Source organism: Anopheles coluzzii, chromosome 2 (genome assembly GCF_943734685.1).
Source record: "Anopheles coluzzii chromosome 2, AcolN3, whole genome shotgun sequence".
NCBI classification, from domain to species: Eukaryota; Metazoa; Arthropoda; class Insecta; order Diptera; family Culicidae; genus Anopheles; species Anopheles coluzzii.
Genome location: NC_064670.1, coordinates 18767510 through 18787967, shown reverse-complemented (window position 1 = coordinate 18787967; position 20458 = coordinate 18767510). Strand labels below are relative to the sequence as shown.

General features: G+C 41.9%; 2 protein-coding genes across 2 annotated transcripts in view; one reads left to right on the top strand and one right to left on the bottom strand.

The window, feature by feature from the left end:
• LOC120960984 (cadherin-99C) overlaps positions 1 to 10795 on the top strand; it is a 147202-nt gene extending 136407 nt beyond the window's left edge. The window contains exons 8-13 of the mRNA XM_040384495.2: positions 4128 to 7426; positions 7502 to 7798; positions 7897 to 8153; positions 8247 to 8499; positions 8591 to 8872; positions 9611 to 10795. Coding sequence (XP_040240429.2) covers positions 4128 to 7426; positions 7502 to 7798; positions 7897 to 8153; positions 8247 to 8499; positions 8591 to 8872; positions 9611 to 9764 — 4542 coding nt within the window. The 3' untranslated portion in view covers positions 9765 to 10795. The remainder of the gene's footprint in view (positions 1 to 4127; positions 7427 to 7501; positions 7799 to 7896; positions 8154 to 8246; positions 8500 to 8590; positions 8873 to 9610) is intronic.
• Positions 10796 to 11041: 246 nt separating this feature from the next.
• LOC120960985 (WD repeat-containing protein on Y chromosome) overlaps positions 11042 to 20458 on the bottom strand; it is a 17140-nt gene continuing 7723 nt past the window's right edge. The window contains exon 3 of the mRNA XM_040384496.2: positions 11042 to 11971. Within this exon, the coding sequence (XP_040240430.2) occupies positions 11194 to 11971 (778 nt within the window). The 3' untranslated portion in view covers positions 11042 to 11193. The remainder of the gene's footprint in view (positions 11972 to 20458) is intronic.

Genomic DNA, 20458 nt, shown 5'->3' with positions numbered 1-20458 from the left:
AAGGACAACCAGGAAGAAGCAGGTGAAAAGAATTAACAAGTCACGTTAGCACACTGCCGACGGGACGGGACTGTGGAGCGGCAGCAAGAGGTGCCCACTAGCAGACCTAAATTACGGAGCGAGAAGATAATAAAGATAGTGATCTTAATTCGCGGTGGTAGGTAGTGTATTGTATTGCTGCTGCTGCCCGTTGCTTTTTGTTTCTGCGTCTGCCACCAGTTGCTCCAATGGAGTTGATTGCGTCACCCGCCGCGTACTTTGTCCTGTCCGGGATTTTAGGAGCGCTTGCTTACATTCTCGGCCAGTGTCCAAGAAGGAGCACGGTGCTCGAGGAACGAGGAACACTTGTTGGAGGACACTGCTGTGCTGCCACTGCACTCCTGGTTTTTGTTTCATTCGCAATGATGCCATAAGTTCCGGGTTGCCGTTCCGGTACAAAGCACGGCTGATGACAAGGCACAACAATTCAGGTAGATGACGAGCGTGCAATTCAACGCAATTCAACGAGCTAAGATCACCAGCAAGCAAGTGATAAGTCAGCTAAGGGATCGAAGGGGGAGGATGTTATGGAAAGCCGCTTCATAGTTTCGCTTTCGATTGGCCACTCAAGGGGGAAGCTAGAAGGTCTCGATCGATGAGGAACCACCGTAACGAGCGCTGCCGATAGAGCAGTACTGCTGCGGGCGGGAAAAAGTTTTACCCCGCTCGAGCAAAGTACTTCCACTTTGGTTAAAGGGGGTTGAGAGTCGTGATCAATTTATTATAATTTTCAAACCTCCCCCGAAACACACACACACCAACACAGGGAGTAAGTATGTTCCACTAGTGGCGGCGCCACATTACACGATGGCGTCGATTGCGTCGTCCTCATACCCGATACGCAGCACCACCGGTCGGAACGCCGCTGGCATTGCGCTAAAGATAGTTATTTTGTCCGTATTGTACTTCGGTAGGCTTCGAGCTTTCGAGCTACCCGGCTACTAATGCCAAGCTGACATTAGTGGCACCGGTCAGTATCGCACCCAGACGCACGGTGTTGGTGTGCCCCGGGAGTCCTGCGAGGAAAGCAAATTTAATTGGAAAATGAACACCTTCTAGGGTAGGGTTTGTGGGGGGGGGGACTCTCAATTTGGTGGCTCCAGCAATGCTACGCAATCGGGATGCAGTGATTGAAGGCGAGGAAATAGAAAGCGATCAATTGATCAGTGACTGCGTTGAAAAGTAGCTTGCACTTGGCAGTCTTTGGTTCTTCATAGATATCTTACGATGGTCTACGATGGTCTTTTCGAATTCCCCGGTTCAGAGTTTGTTTTTCGTAATGTACTGTAAAATGTTTTAATTATTGAAATTCAATTAAAATCGACTACAACGAATTATGGTTACGATCGCACCGCTATCGATGGTGGCTTTAATCAACCTCACTACAACAACTCCTCCCCCCACAGTGCTGCCAATCTCACAGCGGGAGTCTACCCTTGCGCGGGGCGATCAATTTAACGTCCACTCCATCGGGTGGACCAGATTTTGACACAAAAAGCAAACAACCTGCCCGCGTCTTCGACGCCTGGTTTGACCACTTTTGTTTTCTGCCGGCCAACAAAAACAGCACGACCGCGAGGCTTGCTTGTAGTGATAATTAATAATAGTCGCAACGGTGCGCTAATTCGAACCGAAAAACCTGAAGGATAAAACCTTCAACTCTGACCAGCGACAATCGAGCGTAGATACGGTCACAAATACCTTTCGTGGGGAGGAGGAATTGGAGATTTTTAGGGCATTTCTTAACACACGCACACCGACCGACTCGTCCACCTTGTTGGGTGGCATGCGTTGACGCCGCAGTTTGCTGGGCCGTTGACAGAAACTGTTTAAGAAACGGTGGTGTTCCTCTCCTTCGGTGCATTGAAATCACGCTCACGGTATGACGTGTAGAGTGTCGTGTAATCTCACCAGCCCAGGCCATTGTTTACGTTCACTGTGCGACACGAGTGTAACCGAACCGAGCGCGCAGGGGTTGCATTATTTTTCATTTTCTTGTAAGTGTTTTTAAATTAAAAAACACAAAACTACTGTGTTGTGCTAACGCAACTTACAACTTACAAATCGGTACTCAAGGCACAGGTGGCAAGGGTAGCGTTGTATACCTTCTGGTAAGCCCTTTGTGTTCTGTCCACTCCCGCTGCCGAAAAGGGAGTGATGATTAATGAGCCTACCTAGCTCTGGCCAGCAGCGTCGTCAGCTCGCGCTGGCGATGGCAATTACATTCAATTTACCGAAGCTTGACAAATGACCACGAGGTGGCAGAGCCGCGCGTGATTACACAGCCCTGCTGCCGGGATAGGGCTGTACATGTGCGTGTATGTTACGTCCAGGCCAACCAGGAGGTGCCAATGAACCGCATGATTGACCGCAAGCAGCGTAAAAAAAGCCCCTCCAATGGGGATGAGCGTTCTCGAACCTGTGCGATGTGCATCACACGTCACAGCGGCAATTTGCATCTCGTTGGCGGGAGTTTTATTAACCTGCGATGGCACCTCAGGACGCGATCAAGCAAGAAGGAATGAAAATGGACATGCATTGTTGGGATGGGAGTGGGGAATGTGAGAATTTTAAACGATTCCGTCTCCCTTCTTCCAAACAGGAGAAGAACGCTGAATGCAACAAACGTGAGCCTGTTGGGTCAAGTGATGGGTACGGATCGGGTGGTGGATCGGTGGAATTTTTATTTAATTCCACACGAAGAAGAAAGCGTAACTAGCCTCAATATAACAAGGGGATCATGCAAACGATGATTGCACTAGATTTGCTAGGAGCGAACTGACAGAAATCAGTGTGCAGCACGAAGATGACGAAGACGCCATCAAAAGAGCTGGCTGCACGACGAACGACGAACCCAACGAGCGGCAACACACACTCCTAACAGAGGTAGATGAAACTCTTGTCTGCATCACAACAGCGCCACACTCGCACCGGCAAACGATGAGAGGGATTAGAGCATGTTACTAGCAGTTTCCACACCAGCCGTTTCAATCCTTCGCACAAAAGATGCCATTGATTATTACTACATTGGCTGTCTGGCTGGCCTGGCAGAATGTTGTTATTGATCCCACAGAAAGGGGGAAGAAATACACAACACGAAGGATGATTGGCACAAAGGTTTGACGTGACCACTGACACCAACCAACATGGAGGGGAGGAAAGAATACAACCCGCTCAAGTTCAACGTTTGCCGGTTAAGCTGTATGGGTTCGTGTTTCGCTTACAGTGTAATGTTACAGAGCTGTCATACGAACCATACTAAGCCGATAAGCCTACGATCGCTGTGTAATCCGTTGCATGAAGATGTCTAATTCGAATTGAAAGATCAACGAACGAGAAACAATCCTCATAATAGTATCGTAATTGCACAAACATTGCAATTCGTTACTACAATCCTATTCTTCAGCTTTTGCATTATTGAATTAAGAGAATTATTGCACTAATGAAGTCAATTCAATGATTTTGTCTCTTACTGATCAGGCTAGCTTACTTTAATAAAAATAATACATTTAATAGTGTCAATAAAATTGACCCACCCCGTACCCCTTCACAAACGCGTAGCACAAGCAACCAAGCTCAAGATTCCTCTAGGCTCTAGTTACCTGTTAAGTAGCCCCAGCAACGAACAAGGCATGGAGCGGGATCGTTAAAGCATCGGTAACTGCGGTAACAGTTGTGGCCAAAGCTCTCCATTCCGCAGTGGTTTAAGTATCAATTAACACAAACCTTAAACCGATCTTTATTGCTGCACTTCATTTATGACTGTGCCGCTCTTCTCGCCGCTGTATCGATCGATTGACTTCTGTGTCACTGGCTAGGCCCTGGATTGACGGCAAGCAGGCGTACCGGTTACTAGCGTAAGCAGGTGAAAGGAATCGCGTACCATTCGTGAAGGCAGTTAAAGCAACGAACTCCACGGGAGGGCCTCCAGGGCCTCAATTTCACTGCATTCGATGGAAAGTAACTAATATTGCCAAAAACAGTTACAATTTAATTGCTCCGCAGAAGCTAGCACACTACTTTTCAGGTGACTCTGTTGCTTCAACCTACTCAAACCGTTTTCTTTTCCCTTCCCATTCTCCTTACAGGATCGTTCTCGCAACGCTTCCGAGCGGCTGTCCGCGACCACGACGCTAACGATCGACATTGCCGACTCGGACGACCAGGATCCCTCGTTCATCTATCGCGGTTGCGTCCTGCTCGATGGGGCCTGCCTCAACCCGGAGTACAGTGCGTCCGTGCCGACCGGTACGCTGCAGGGTGTGCTGACGGTAACGCCCGAGCGCATCCAGGCGGTCGATCTCGACACGATCAGTGCCCCGATCCGGTACAGCTTCCTGAGCGGCATACCCGGCAACTATGGCGACTACTTCGAGATCGATCCGCAAACGGGCGTGCTGAAGCAGACGAAGCTGGTGGACGGTTCGGTGACGGCGAAAAAGTTCGACCTCGTCGTGAAGGCGGAAGAGGTCTCCGATATGAAGCGCTTCACGACGGCGAAGCTGTCGATACACGTGAAGCCGGTCGACGCGTACCCACCGATGATAAGCATTACCGCGACGGAGGGCTTTGTCGATGAAAACTCCCCCATCGGGACGGTCGTGATGGATGCGCACGGTAGCCCGATCAAGCTGTCCACCACCGACCAGGACCTGGGCCCGGACGGTGAGGGCATGGAGTACATCTACGAGGTAACGACACCGTCCTTTACCGTCTCGAAGGAGGGCGTGCTGCGCGTGAACGAGGAAGGGCTGGACCGCGATCCGCCCAGCCCGGGCAAGTACCTGTTCCAGGTGGTGGCCCGCGAAGCGAGCGGCAATGCGGCCAGCGCCCCCATGAGCCTGACCGTCCATCTGCGCGACGTGAACGATAACGCACCGCGGCTGGCGATGGTCGCGCCGGTAACGCTGATGGCTGGGGATGGCCGCCGGCTGGTGACGCAGGTACACGCCACCGATAACGATGCGGCCGAAAATGCCGCCATCACGTACTCGATCTTCCACGTGTCGAACAATGGGGCGAGCAAGTTCGGCATCGATCCGGCGACGGGCGAAATCGAAACGCGCACCCGGCTGAACGCGGGCGAACAGTACAGCATCACGGTGCAGGCGTCGGACGTCGGCGGGCTTTCGTCGCAGGCGATCGTCGAGGTGACGATCACGCCCGGGCCGAACACGAAACCGCCCCGCTTCGCCCGTCCCGTGTACGAGGTGCAGGTGAGCGAGGGAGCGGAAATCAACTCCACCGTGATCGTGCTGAAGGCGGAGGATCCGGAAAATGACCCCGTCAGCTATGCGATCACGACCGGGAACGATCTGCGCCAGTTCTCGATCGGCAAGGACAGTGGCGTGATCAGCGTGATCCGCAAGCTCGATCGGGAGGATCTGACCCGCTACCAGCTGATCGTGCGGGCCGAGGACAACGGTGGGTTGGCGAGCAGTGCCACCGTCAACATCAAGGTGACGGACATCAACGACAAGAATCCGGAGTTTGACGAGCGCCAGCTGCCGTACGTGTTTGCGGTGGACGAGGGGCGGGAGAATGTGTCGATCGGGACGGTGCGCGCGACCGATGCGGACGAGGGCATGAACGCGGAGATTACGTACACGGTCCCGTCGGACATACCGTTCCGGATCGATTCGCGGACGGGCGAGGTGCGCACGAAGGTGGCGCTGGATTACGAGAAGCAGAAGGAGTACCGGTTCGTGGTGACGGCAAAGGATGGGGCGCCGGAACCGCGGCTCGGCACGGCCAGCGTCACGGTGAAGGTGCGCGATGTGGCGGACGAGGTGCCCCGGTTTATGGAGTCGACGGTGGAGATTAAGGTGCCGGAAAACGTGCCGGACATGACGGTGACGACGGTGCGCGCGTTCGATCCGGACACGAAGCCCGAAATTACGTACACGCTGAGGCGCGGGCCGGGCGATCTGTTCAAGGTGGATGCGCGCACGGGTCAGATCAAGACGATCCGGGGGCTGGACTACGAGAAGGACAAAATGCACGAGCTGCTGGTGGGCACGCTGGAGAACAATGGTACCGGGGCGGGCGATTACATTCGCGTACTGGTGGAGGTGGAGGACCGGAACGATATACCGCCGGTGTTTGTGTCGATCCCGGAGCCGGTTAGCATCAATGACAATCTGCCGATTGGGGCGATCGTCGGTTCGATGCCGGCGGTGGACGGGGACGGGTCGTCGCCCGGGAACGTGGTGCGGTACGAGCTGGTCGGGCGGGGCAAAGCGCTCAAGTACTTCCAGGTCGATGCCGACTCCGGCATCGTGCGCATTCGGGACGATCTCGGCAAGGAGGAGGACAGCGAGTATCTGATCGATGTGCGGGCGTTCGATATGGGCGAGCCGCAGCTGAGCAGCGTGTCGACCCTGCCCGTCTACGTGGGCCACATACCGGCCAACCCGAACGGGGATTCGGCCGAATCGCGCCTAGAGAGCGGTGGCATCGTCAACCTCGAGGTGCAGGGGCTTGCGTTCAGCGACGACAGCTACACGACGAGCGTGCCCGAATCGACCGGGGTGAACGCAACGATCAAGCTGATCCAAATTATCAACTCGAAGAAGGCGACCAAACACAACGGCGGCTTTAGCTGCGAGCTGGCGGGCGACGATACGGTCCGGCGGCTGTTCCGCGTCACGATCGAGGACCATGCCTGCGCGCTGGCCCTGGCGGCACCGCTCGACTACGAGGCGGCCACCAGCCACCAGCTCGAGGTGCGGCTAGCGTCCAGCAAGTACTTCGTCAATCAGCACAGGAATGCCGCCACCGTGAAGGTGATCGTGCAGGACGAAAACGACAACGTGCCGCAGTTTGTGATCCCGCGGACGTACCAGCAGAGCGCCCGGAACGACACGTACTACGCGGTGATCGGTGCGGACGCGGACATCGATACGCCGGTGCTGCAGGTGAAGGCTACCGACCGGGACATGGGACCGTACGGGCAGCTCAAGTACGCGCTGCTCGATGTGGACGGGCAGGCGAACGAGATCGCGCCCGAGGACGCACCGAGCACGTACTTCACGGTGAGCGAAGACACCGGCATGCTGAAGACGCAGAAACCGCTGCAGCAGGTGCGCCAGACGCCGCTCGTGTTTTTGGTGGAGGCGCGCGACAACAATGGCAACGCGACGGCCGGTGCGATCGTGCACCGGGCCCGGGCCCGCGTCGTGGTGAACCTGATCGCCGACATCAACCGGATGGCGCTCGTCTTTCTCGACTCGAACCCGAAGGATATGCGGCGGCACGCGCGCAACCTCGAGGAGCTGCTGCACGAGAAGACGGACGGTTTGATCACGGGCATTGAGCGGTTCGCGGTGCGGAAGGTGCTGAATGAGAACGGCACCGCCGAGGAGGTGGCCGGAGCGACGGATGTATGGTATGTACGGGAACGGGGTGGCCTGGAACGATCGTGCAATAACCTTCTTTTTTTCTTCATTCCACTTCCACACAGGTTCTATGCCGTTGATCCGCAAACGGAACGCATTCTCGAGCGCAACTCCAGCACGGTCGCGAAGCGCATCTTTGCGCCCGCCGTCCTGTCGCAGATCAACTTCGAAGCGTCCAGCATTGCGCGAGCGACGGCCCAGGGTATCTTCGGGCCGATCGAGCCGAAGCTGCCGATACAGAAGATCAAGGCGACTATCGTGGGCAACGAGGACGTGTTCCCGTTCGCGCTGATTGCCGTCGCGATCGTCATTCTCATCCTCGGTTCCATCGGTATCGTGTACATTTGCATCTCCTGGTCCAAGTAAGTGTGGCGAGCGTGTCGCAAGGCTACTTCTTCCCCATGCCCGATAGAATCCTGCTAAGTAATGCCCTACTTTCCCATTTCACGCTTTCCCGTAGATACAAAAACTTTAAGCAAAGAATGCGCCAGTATACTGCACCCGCTACTAGCCCCGTACGCTACGATCCGGTCATGATCAACTCCCAGCAGCAGCCCCCGTCGGACAATCCGACCAGCCTGAAGGAGTACGAAACGCAGGTGCTGGCGATGGCCGTACCGCTCGCCGACGAGGGTGACGATCTGCAGCTAGACTTTAGTGCGAAAAACCATGCCTTTAGCCTCGACAACGTTAGCTACATTACGCACAAGGAAAATGGTCAGTCCGAGGTGGAATGCCCAAAACCGAACGAAAGCACTTTTAACACTTGTCGCTCTCTCTTCTTGCACTCCCTTTTTCCATCCAAAACAGGTCAGCACAGTCCTACAAATTCCGACGCAACGACCGCTGTTGTTGGCACGCTGCAGCGCAACAATAACAACAACACGAAGAACAACAACAATCTCAACATTAACAACCGCCAGAACACGCTCAACCGGACGCTCGAGATGAACCGCAACAACTATCTGAATCCGCTCGGTTCCGGCGGTAATGGGGGCCCGGTAGTGCCCGGCACGCTCACACTCGGCCGCATCAAATCCGAGCGCAATAACTACATCAACGGGTAAGTAGAGGGCTAGTAGAGCGAGAGAGAGAGAGAGAGCGGGATCTGTGGTCCAATGTTGGCTCATAAACGAATTCTACCCTCCTTGCAGGTACGGGGATACGCTGAATCGAAACAATTTAACGATGGCCCAGAACAACACCTTCAACACGCTCGGTCGCAACCAGCGGAACATCAATCATGCACCGCACCACAACAACGCCAACCACGGGTCGAACAACGTGAACCTGAACCAGGGCCACCATCATCACCCGATGCACAACGGGGGCCCAGGTGTGGGTGGTTACGCGGGGACGGAGATAGTGACCAACACGCTGGGGCGCAACAATCGCTACAACGATGTGCCAATCACGAATCCTCTGTTTCACATTCGGTAAGTTGGAGGACGCAAGTCCACAAGCTTTGCACTATGTTGGGTAATGCATTTGAGTGGATCTGAATTTGGAGTCTGAAAATCTTCAAAGATTCTCATTGGAATTTGACATTGACCTTGAATCTCCAAAGGTCCTAGTAGCTTCAGGAAACAACTTAAACCTTATCGGAAGAAGTTAACGTATTTTCCAGAATCGCTATAAATCAATGACACACAGTTATATCAAAGAGAGTTAGGAACGTATACTAATCGATAACAAATGATTTAAACTCTCTCAAGTAGTGATCAGGACTCACAATGAGTGAATTAGATTGACGAGTTATATTTTTAGTTCACTTTCTGGGAGTCTTGTGAGCGACTAAGAGAGTTGTGCTGTCAGTGAGTTACGGGCCGGTGTGGAGAGTTAAATCACTCACTCGCTGAGATTTAACATGCAAAAGAGTCACAAAGGTTTTCGAATAACTCTTGAATTGTTCAAATCAAATCAATTCACTGCTTAGACTCAGTTCAGTGACTCATTCTGATAAAGCTATCTTCAATAATTAAATATTAATAACTCTTCAAATAGATCTGAATCGCAAAAGATTAATGACTTATACAATATTCAAAATTCTTCTGGGAAATGCAACCAGCTTCTATACAATTTTTATGATTAATTCTCATTAATTTTTCCCAACACTCCTTCCCTGAATTGATACGCAAACTCTAACCGAAACAATCGATCTCAAACCTTTGCAGCCAAAACGGAGACCTACAGTCGCAACCGCAGCTGAACCATATCAGTCCCACGAACGAAAACGTTAGCTTTGGCAAGCGCGACTACAACCAGCTGTCCTTCTCCTACCTAAACGATCTGGATCGATCCGATGCGGAAACTACAACCGAGCTGTAATAACGGAAAACTCCCCTCCCCTGCGGTGTTGTGCCAGCGGTAGGCACTGCCCGACCGGCTAGAAAAGCTCCATTCAATACTGTGTCCGTGTCTCTGTGTGGAAATGGGGAGATCACGCGAATATGCGAATTCTCTTACACGGGGCGTTAGCACAGTGAGATAGTGGTAAAGTTGGCGTATCTCAGGCAATATCGAAATATGTCTCTTGCCTTAACGATCAAAGTTTGAGCTAGCGCCTGTAAAATATTGTGACATATGTGGCATTTTATCTACTATTGTTTTTTTTTGTTTGTGTTTTTAACTCCTCCTTCTACGGTTTTATGTTTATAGTTACTAATTTAAACGTTTCTCAAGCTCTTTATCTTTTATCGAAACGCCCATTCCCGTGTAGGTGTAGATTAGTAAGCAATTTTAAAAGACGAACAAGTGGAAGAAGAAGACGAGAAAGAAGAAGAAGAAGAAGAAGAAAAAGAAGAAGAAGAAGAAAAAGAAGAAGAACGTTAGTTTATAGTGAGAAGGCAAATGTGTACAATAGTAGCAGTAGATAGAACGAAACGAACGAATGAAAGATGCACCATTAAGGTGCTCTGTGTTAAGTGAAGAATGAAGTAAGAAGAATGGACACTATGTTATATTTATTATAAAAATACTTGCTAATCAGAGTATGGGAAGGGGCTAGCAACCGGCCTCAATATTAGCAAAGCTGGAGAGTATACCACCGGCTTTTATTTTATTACTCTCCGGCAATAGAAAATTAGTAGTTCGTCAACACACTAGAGTGATCTGTAGGCGACGAACTTTTAGTATACAACTTAGAAGGAACGGAAATCTAGCGAACGTGCGGCGCAACAAATGGAGATTATGTTCGCTGAGGTAGCATGTAGCAGTGTAAATATTTACAGTCATTTAATTAGTAAGCACCATGGTAAATAGGTAGGCTCGTTTTGAATCGAAACATTCCATCGAAAATGACGAAAGCGTGAGACGTAAGCTCAAAATCGTGCATTGTCGCTTACACACACGCACGTTTTCTGATTGCAGGAGAGTGTGTGTGTGCGTACTGCAAGCAGAACTGATCGATTTAAACAGAAAAAAACCCAACTGCCTTAGCTAGTGGACACCGGTGTGCGTCCACAATTACCGTAGTACTCCGTTACACACCAGGGACATGCAATTACGTACTAGGCAAAGGGGACGCTAGAATTAGTACACATTGGTTAGCCATTACACGCACGTAGAGAAGAGGGTTAGGGCCGAGAAAGAAAAAAAACATAAAGAAAGTTTGATAGTATGTGTATCGATCGAAACCAATTTTAAATCATGATATGGCGGCGCGCTACCACACGCACGCCAACCGTCCAAATCCATCTAAATAAATATCCATATGAGATTACTTTCAAAAATAAAAACCGAAAATGCTTTTCCTTCCTCACTGCGTGCCTTCGGCGTCGGCGTCACTGGGGGCATCCTTGAACTGTAACGCCTTTGTTCGCTCCAGTAGCTGTTCCAGCTCGTTCCAATCGCTCCCGTTCTCTTCCACTGTTTTGTTCGTGCGTTTTAGCGGCTGCACAGGAAACGCTACCATGTGCCGGTACAGCGGGAAGGAAGGATACGTCCGATCGAGCTTGATCGTCTGCAGCATCGGCTCTTTAGAGGGTAACTTCAGCACGGCAGTGTTAAGGATTGGTTCGGCCAGCGGACTGCCATACGTTTCGATCATCGGTGTGTGCTTGGATCGATCCGCAGCAACACCGACGATGTCACCGACAGTGGCAGTGCCTCCGCCACTCTTGGTTCTAGCAGTTCGGGAACTATCTTTGCCGCCTCGCAACACCTTCAGGGTGGTGAAACTTACCTCACGCTGCAGATCGGGCGGAATGCGGAAACGATAGTCGGCCGGCGGGGGTACGGCCATGGGTAGCGGTTGCCAGTTGACCGGGCTGCCCAGTAGCCCGATGTAGCGCCCACCGAGTGTCCACAGGCGTACGGTGCGATCGCTGCTGCAGCTCAACAGCAACCCAGTGTCGTCCAGGTAGGTGAGCCCGGTAACGCAGGCCCGATGGGCCTGGTATGAGTTCAGCAGCCAGGGTTTCACTTGTGCACGGGCCGATCGTTTCGCCCGGCCCGGGACTACGTCGTTCAGCAGGAAGGGAAACAGTATCCTTAGCGCCGGCTTGTTTACGTGGAATTTGTCTTCGTTCGGGATCCTGCAGTTAGAAGTTTTTGTTTTTAAACTAGTTAATTTGGCCAAGATACAGCGCTACGCAACTAATTTTCATAGATGCACTTTACTGTAAAGAACATACCGAAAATATTGGACTCAAAACCCAATCAAAATGAGGTACTTATGACTACCCCTTAAGAGATCTACAACCAATACCGAACCCGTACTGGTCCTGACTGCACCTTTTCTGATTCTAGAACTGGACAAGACCTAATGACGGTCCTGGAACCGATACTGAACCCATACCGGTCCTGGAACCAATACTGGTCCTAAGACCGGTCCGATCATGAACTCATACCGATTTTGGAACCTATCATGAACCCATTCCGGTCCTGGAACTTATCATGAACCCATACCGCTCCTGGAACTTATCAGAACCTCATACCGGCATTGACTCTTTCTTACATGAAATGAACTTATTGTAATGGGAATTGGACTCCCTAGCACCCTTGATGGACAAATGCAATAAGAATTTCCAACGACCCTGTCCAAAAAGGGTGCCATAGTGTCGAATTTCCAACATTAGAAGTTCACTTCCAATAGGAAAGAGTTTAGGAAGTGTCCCAGAACTATGAGAACCTCTGGAAATCCCTGTATAGGTCCTGGAAACGATCATGAACCCATACCTGTCCTAGAACCTATCATGAACCCGTATTTATTCTGGAACCTATCATGAACCCATATCTGTTCTGGAACCGATCATGAACCCATACTGATACTGGAACCTATCATAAACCAGTACCGATCCTGGAACTGATACTGAACCCATTCCGTTCCTGGAACCTATCATGAACTTATTCCGGTCCTGGTAGCAATCATGAGCCCATACCGGTCCTGGAACCGATAATCAACCCATACCGAACCAGAAAAAGCTTGCGATTCCATTTATTTTTTAGAACAGTACCTGGAACTGTTCCGGATTCGGATTCGGATGCTTGAATACTTGGTCCGGGGGTTAGAACTAATACAGTTCCAGTCGACAAACCATATCCGGTATTAGATGTGCAGCGTAGAAAATAGCATAGCAATTTTACGTAAGAAATTTTGTAGAATTTGTGTAGTAATTTTTATCAATTCTTTTTGCATAAAAATAACAAACCCAAAAGTGAGTGCATCACTCATAAAAAAGAGAGTTTGTTTACAAAAAGTGAGTGAATCACTCAAAAAAAAGTGAGTTTGTCAAACTCAATAAACTCAAAAAACTCACTTTTTCAAACTCAATAAACTCAAAAAACTCACTTTTTCAAACTCAAAAAACTCAAAAAACTCACTTTTTCAAACTCAAAAAACTCAAAAAACTCAAAAAACTCACTTTTTCAAACTCAAAAAACTCAAAAAACTCACTTTTTCAAACTCAAAAAACTCAAAAAACTCACTTTTTCAAACTCAATAAACTCAAAAAACTCACTTTTTCAAACTCAACAAACTCAAAAAACTCACTTTTTCAAACTCAATAAACTCAAAAAACTCACTTTTTCAAACTCAAAAAACTCAAAAAACTCACTTTTTCAAACTCAAAAAACTAAAAAAACTCACTTTTTCAAACTCAAAAACTCAAAAAACTCAAAAAACTCACTTTTTCAAACTCAAAAAACTCAAAAAACTCACTTTTTCAAACTCAAAAAACTCAAAAAACTCACTTTTTCAAACTCAATAAACTCAAAAAACTCAAAAAACTCACTTTTTCAAACTCAAAAAACTCAAAAAACTCACTTTTTCAAACTCAAAAAACTCAAAAAACTCACTTTTTCAAACTCAAAAACTCACTTTTTCAAACTCAAAAAACTCAAAAACTCACTTTTTCAAACACAATAAACTCAAAAAACTCACTTTTTCAAACTCAATAAACTCAAAAAACTCAAAAAACTCACTTTTTCAAACTCAAAAAACTCAAAAAACTCACTTTTTCAAACTCAACAAACTCAAAAAACTCACTTTTTCAAACTCAAAAAACTCAAAAAACTCACTTTTTCAAACTCAATAAACTCAAAAAACTCAAAAAACTCAAAAAACTCACTTTTTCAAACTCAAAAAACTCAAAAAACTCACTTTTTCAAACTCAAAAAACTCAAAAAACTCACTTTTTCAAACTCAAAAACTCACTTTTTCAAACTCAAAAAACTCAAAAACTCACTTTTTCAAACACAATAAACTCAAAAAACTCACTTTTTCAAACTCAAAAAACTCACTTTTTCAAACTCAAAAACTCACTTTTTCAAACTCAAAAAACTCAAAAACTCACTTTTTCAAACACAATAAACTCAAAAAACTCACTTTTTCAAACTCAATAAACTCAAAAAACTCAAAAAACTCACTTTTTCAAACTCAAAAAACTCAAAAAACTCACTTTTTCAAACTCAAAAAACTCAAAAAACTCACTTTTTCAAACTCAAAAAACTCAAAAAACTCACTTTTTCAAACTCAATAAACTCAAAAAACTCAAAAAACTCACTTTTTCAAACTCAAAAAACTCAAAAAACTCACTTTTTCAAACTCAAAAACTCAAAAAACTCACTTTTTCAAACTCAAAAAACTCAAAAAACTCACTTTTTCAAACTCAACAAACTCAAAAAACTCACTTTTTCAAACTCAAAAACTCAAAAAACTCACTTTTTCAAACTCAAAAAACTCAAAAAACTCACTTTTTCAAACTCAAAAAACTCACTTTTTCAAACTCAAAAACTCAAAAAACTCACTTTTTCAAACTCAAAAACTCACTTTTTCAAACTCAAAAAACTCAAAAAACTCACTTTTTCAAACTCAAAAAACTCAAAAAACTCACTTTTTCAAACTCAAAAACTCAAAAAACTCACTTTTTCAAACTCAATAAACTCAAAAAACTCACTTTTTCAAACTCAAAAAACTCAAAAAACTCACTTTTTCAAACTCAAAAACTCAAAAAACTCACTTTTTCAAACTCAATAAACTCAAAAAACTCACTTTTTCAAACTCAAAAACTCAAAAAACTCACTTTTTCAAACTCAATAAACTCAAAAAACTCACTTTTTCAAACTCAAAAAACTCAAAAAACTCACTTTTTCAAACTCAAAAACTCACTTTTTCAAACTCAAAAAACTCAAAAACTCACTTTTTCAAACACAATAAACTCAAAAAACTCACTTTTTCAAACTCAATAAACTCAAAAAACTCAAAAAACTCACTTTTTCAAACTCAAAAAACTCAAAAAACTCACTTTTTCAAACTCAACAAACTCAAAAAACTCACTTTTTCAAACTCAAAAAACTCAAAAAACTCACTTTTTCAAACTCAATAAACTCAAAAAACTCAAAAAACTCACTTTTTCAAACTCAATAAACTCAAAAAACTCACTTTTTCAAACTCAAAAACTCAAAAAACTCACTTTTTCAAACTCAAAAAACTCAAAAAACTCACTTTTTCAAACTCAATAAACTCAAAAAACTCAAAAAACTCAAAAAACTCACTTTTTCAAACTCAAAAAACTCAAAAAACTCACTTTTTCAAACTCAAAAACTCAAAAAACTCACTTTTTCAAACTCAAAAAACTCAAAAAACTCACTTTTTCAAACTCAATAAACTCAAAAAACTCACTTTTTCAAACTCAAAAACTCACTTTTTCAAACTCAAAAAACTCAAAAACTCACTTTTTCAAACTCAAAAAACTCAAAAAACTCACTTTTTCAAACTCAACAAACTCAAAAAACTCACTTTTTCAAACTCAAAAAACTCAAAAACTCACTTTTTCAAACTCAAAAAACTCAAAAAACTCACTTTTTCAAACTCAAAAAACTCAAAAAACTCACTTTTTCAAACTCAAAAAACTCAAAAAACTCACTTTTTCAAACTCAATAAACTCAAAAAACTCACTTTTTCAAACTCAAAAAACTCAAAAAACTCACTTTTTCAAACTCAAAAAACTCACTTTTTCAAACTCAAAAACTCAAAAAACTCACTTTTTCAAACTCAAAAAACTCAAAAAACTCACTTTTTCAAACTCAACAAACTCAAAAAACTCACTTTTTCAAACTCAAAAACTCAAAAAACTCACTTTTTCAAACTCAAAAAACTCAAAAAACTCACTTTTTCAAACTCAAAAAACTCACTTTTTCAAACTCAAAAACTCAAAAAACTCACTTTTTCAAACTCAAAAACTCACTTTTTCAAACTCAAAAAACTCAAAAAACTCACTTTTTCAAACTCAAAAAACTCAAAAAACTCACTTTTTCAAACTCAAAAAACTCAAAAAACTCACTTTTTCAAACTCAAAAAACTCAAAAAACTCACTTTTTCAAACTCAAAAAACTCAAAAAACTCACTTTTTCAAACTCAATAAACTCAAAAAACTCAAAAAACTCACTTTTTCAAACTCAAAAAACTCAAAAAACTCACTTTTTCAAACTCAAAAAACTCAAAAAACTCACTTTTTCAAACTCAAAAAACTCAAAAAACTCACTTTTTCAAACTCAATAAACTCAAAAAACTCAAAAAACTCACTTTTTCAAACTCAAAAAACTCAAAAAACTCACTTTTTCAAACTCAAAAAACTCAAAAAACTCACTTTTTCAAACTCAATAAACTCAAAAAACTCAAAAAACTCACTTTTTCAAACTCAAAATACTCAAAAAACTCACTTTTTCAAACTCAAAAAACTCAAAAAACTCACTTTTTCAAACTCAAAAACTCACTTTTTCAAACTCAAAAAACTCAAAAACTCACTTTTTCAAACACAATAAACTCAAAAAACTCACTTTTTCAAACTCAAAAAACTCACTTTTTCAAACTCAAAAACTCACTTTTTCAAACTCAAAAAACTCAAAAACTCACTTTTTCAAACACAATAAACTCAAAAAACTCACTTTTTCAAACTCAATAAACTCAAAAAACTCAAAAAACTCACTTTTTCAAACTCAAAAAACTCAAAAAACTCACTTTTTCAAACTCAAAAAACTCAAAAAACTCACTTTTTCAAACTCAAAAAACTCAAAAAACTCACTTTTTCAAACTCAATAAACTCAAAAAACTCAAAAAACTCACTTTTTCAAACTCAAAAAACTCAAAAAACTCACTTTTTCAAACTCAAAAAACTCAAAAAACTCACTTTTTCAAACTCAAAAAACTCAAAAAACTCACTTTTTCAAACTCAAAAAACTCAAAAAACTCACTTTTTCAAACTCAAAAACTCAAAAAACTCACTTTTTCAAACTCAAAAAACTCAAAAAACTCACTTTTTCAAACTCAAAAAACTCACTTTTTCAAACTCAAAAACTCAAAAAACTCACTTTTTCAAACTCAAAAAACTCAAAAAACTCACTTTTTCAAACTCAACAAACTCAAAAAACTCACTTTTTCAAACTCAAAAACTCAAAAAACTCACTTTTTCAAACTCAAAAAACTCAAAAAACTCACTTTTTCAAACTCAATAAACTCAAAAAACTCACTTTTTCAAACTCAAAAAACTCAAAAAACTCACTTTTTCAAACTCAAAAAACTCACTTTTTCAAACTCAAAAACTCAAAAAACTCACTTTTTCAAACTCAAAAACTCACTTTTTCAAACTCAAAAAACTCAAAAAACTCACTTTTTCAAACTCAAAAAACTCAAAAACTCACTTTTTCAAACTCAAAAACTCAAAAAACTCACTTTTTCAAACTCAATAAACTCAAAAAACTCACTTTTTCAAACTCAAAAAACTCAAAAAACTCACTTTTTCAAACTCAAAAACTCAAAAAACTCACTTTTTCAAACTCAATAAACTCAAAAAACTCACTTTTTCAAACTCAAAAACTCAAAAAACTCACTTTTTTCAAACTCAATAAACTCAAAAAACTCACTTTTTCAAACTCAAAAAACTCAAAAAACTCACTTTTTCAAACTCAAAAACTCACTTTTTCAAACTCAAAAAACTCAAAAACTCACTTTTTCAAACACAATAAACTCAAAAAACTCACTTTTTTCAAACTCAATAAACTCAAAAAACTCAAAAAACTCACTTTTTCAAACTCAAAAAACTCAAAAAACTCACTTTTTCAAACTCAAAAAACTCAAAAAACTCACTTTTTCAAACTCAAAAAACTCAAAAAACTCACTTTTTCAAAATCAATAAACTCAAAAAACTCAAAAAACTCACTTTTTCAAACTCAAAAAACTCAAAAAACTCACTTTTTCAAACTCAAAAAACTCAAAAAACTCACTTTTCAAACTCAAAAAACTCAAAAAACTCACTTTTCAAACTCAATAAACTCAAAAAACTCAAAAAACCACTTTTTCAAACTCAAAAAACTCAAAAAACTCACTTTTCAAACTCAATAAACTCAAAAAACTCACTTTTTCAAACTCAAAAACTCACTTTTCAAACTCAAAAACTCAAAAACTCACTTTTTCAAACACAATAAACTCACTTTTTCAAACTCAAAAAACTCAAAAAACTCACTTTTTCAAACTCAATAAACTCAAAAAACTCAAAAAACTCACTTTTTCAAACTCAAAAAACTCAAAAAACTTACTTTTTCAAACTCAATAAACTCAAAAAACTCACTTTTTCAAACTCAAAACTCACTTTTTCAACTCAAAAAACTCAAAAACTCACTTTTTCAAACACAATAAACTCAAAAAACTCACTTTTCAAACTCAATAAACTCAAAAAACTCAAAAAAACTCACTTTTTCAAACTCAAAAAACTCAAAAAACTCACTTTTTCAAACTCAACAAACTCAAAAAACTCACTTTTCAAACTAAAAAACTCAAAAAACTCACTTTTTCAAACTCAATAAACTCAAAAAACTCAAAAAAACTCACTTTTTCAAACTCAAAAAACTCAAAAAACTCACTTTTTCAAACTCAAAAACTCAAAAAACTCACTTTTTCAAACTCAAAAAACTCAAAAAACTCACTTTTTCAAACTCAATAAACTCAAAAAACTCAAAAAACTCACTTTTCAAACTCAAAAAACTCAAAAAACTCACTTTTCAAACTCAAAAACTCAAAAAACTCACTTTTTCAAACTCAAAAAACTCAAAAAACTCACTTTTTCAAACTCAATAAACTCAAAAAACTCACTTTTTCAAACTCAAAAACTCACTTTTTCAAACTCAAAAAACTCAAAAACTCACTTTTTCAAACTCAAAAAACTCAAAAAACTCACTTTTTCAAACTCAACAAACTCAAAAAACTCACTTTTTCAAACTCAAAAACTCACTTTTTCAAACTCAAAAAACTCAAAAAACTCACTTTTTCAAACTCAATAAACTCAAAAAACTCAAAAAACTCACTTTTTCAAACTCAATAAACTCAAAAAACTCACTTTTTCAAACTCAAAAACTCACTTTTTCAAACTCAAAAAACTCAAAAACTCACTTTTCAAACACAATAAACTCAAAAAACTCACTTTTTCAAACTCAATAAACTCAAAAAACTCAAAAAACTCACTTTTTCAAACTCAAAAAACTCAAAAAACTCACTTTTTCAAACTCAAAAAACTCAAAAAACTCACTTTTTCAAACTCAAAAAACTCAAAAAACTCACTTTTTCAAACTCAATAAACTCAAAAAACTCAAAAAACTCACTTTTTCAAACTCAAAAAACTCAAAAAACTCACTTTTTCAAACTCAAAAAACTCAAAAACTCACTTTTTCAAACTCAAAAAACTCAAAAAACTCACTTTTTCAAACTCAAAAAACTCAAAAAACTCACTTTTTAAAACTCAAAAAACTCAAAAAACTCACTTTTTCAAACTCAAAAACTCAAAAAACTCACTTTTTCAAACTCAAAAAACTCAAAAAACCCACTTTTCAAACTCAAAAAACTCACTTTTTCAAACTCAAAAACTCAAAAAACTCACTTTTTCAAACTCAAAAAACTCAAAAAACTCACTTTTTCAAACTCAACAAACTCAAAAAACTCACTTTTTCAAACTCAAAAACTCAAAAAACTCACTTTTTCAAACTCAAAAAACTCAAAAAACTCACTTTTTCAAACTCAAAAAAACTCACTTTTTCAAACTCAAAAACTCAAAAAACTCACTTTTTCAAACTCAAAAACTCACTTTTTCAAACTCAAATAACTCAAAAAACTCACTTTTTCAAACTCAAAAAAACTCAAAAAACTCACTTTTTCAAACTCAAAAACTCAAAAAACTCACTTTTTCAAACTCAATAAACTCAAAAAACTCACTTTTTCAAACTCAAAAAACTCAAAAAACTCACTTTTTCAAACTCAAAAACTCAAAAAACTCACTTTTTCAAACTCAATAAACTCAAAAAACTCACTTTTTCAAACTCAAAAACTCAAAAAACTCACTTTTTCAAACTCAATAAACTCAAAAAACTTCACTTTTTCAAACTCAAAAAACTCAAAAAACTCACTTTTTCAAACTCAAAAACTCACTTTTTCAAACTCAAAAAACTCAAAAAACTCACTTTTTCAAACACAATAAACTCAAAAAACTCACTTTTTCAAACTCAATAAACTCAAAAAACTCAAAAAACTCACTTTT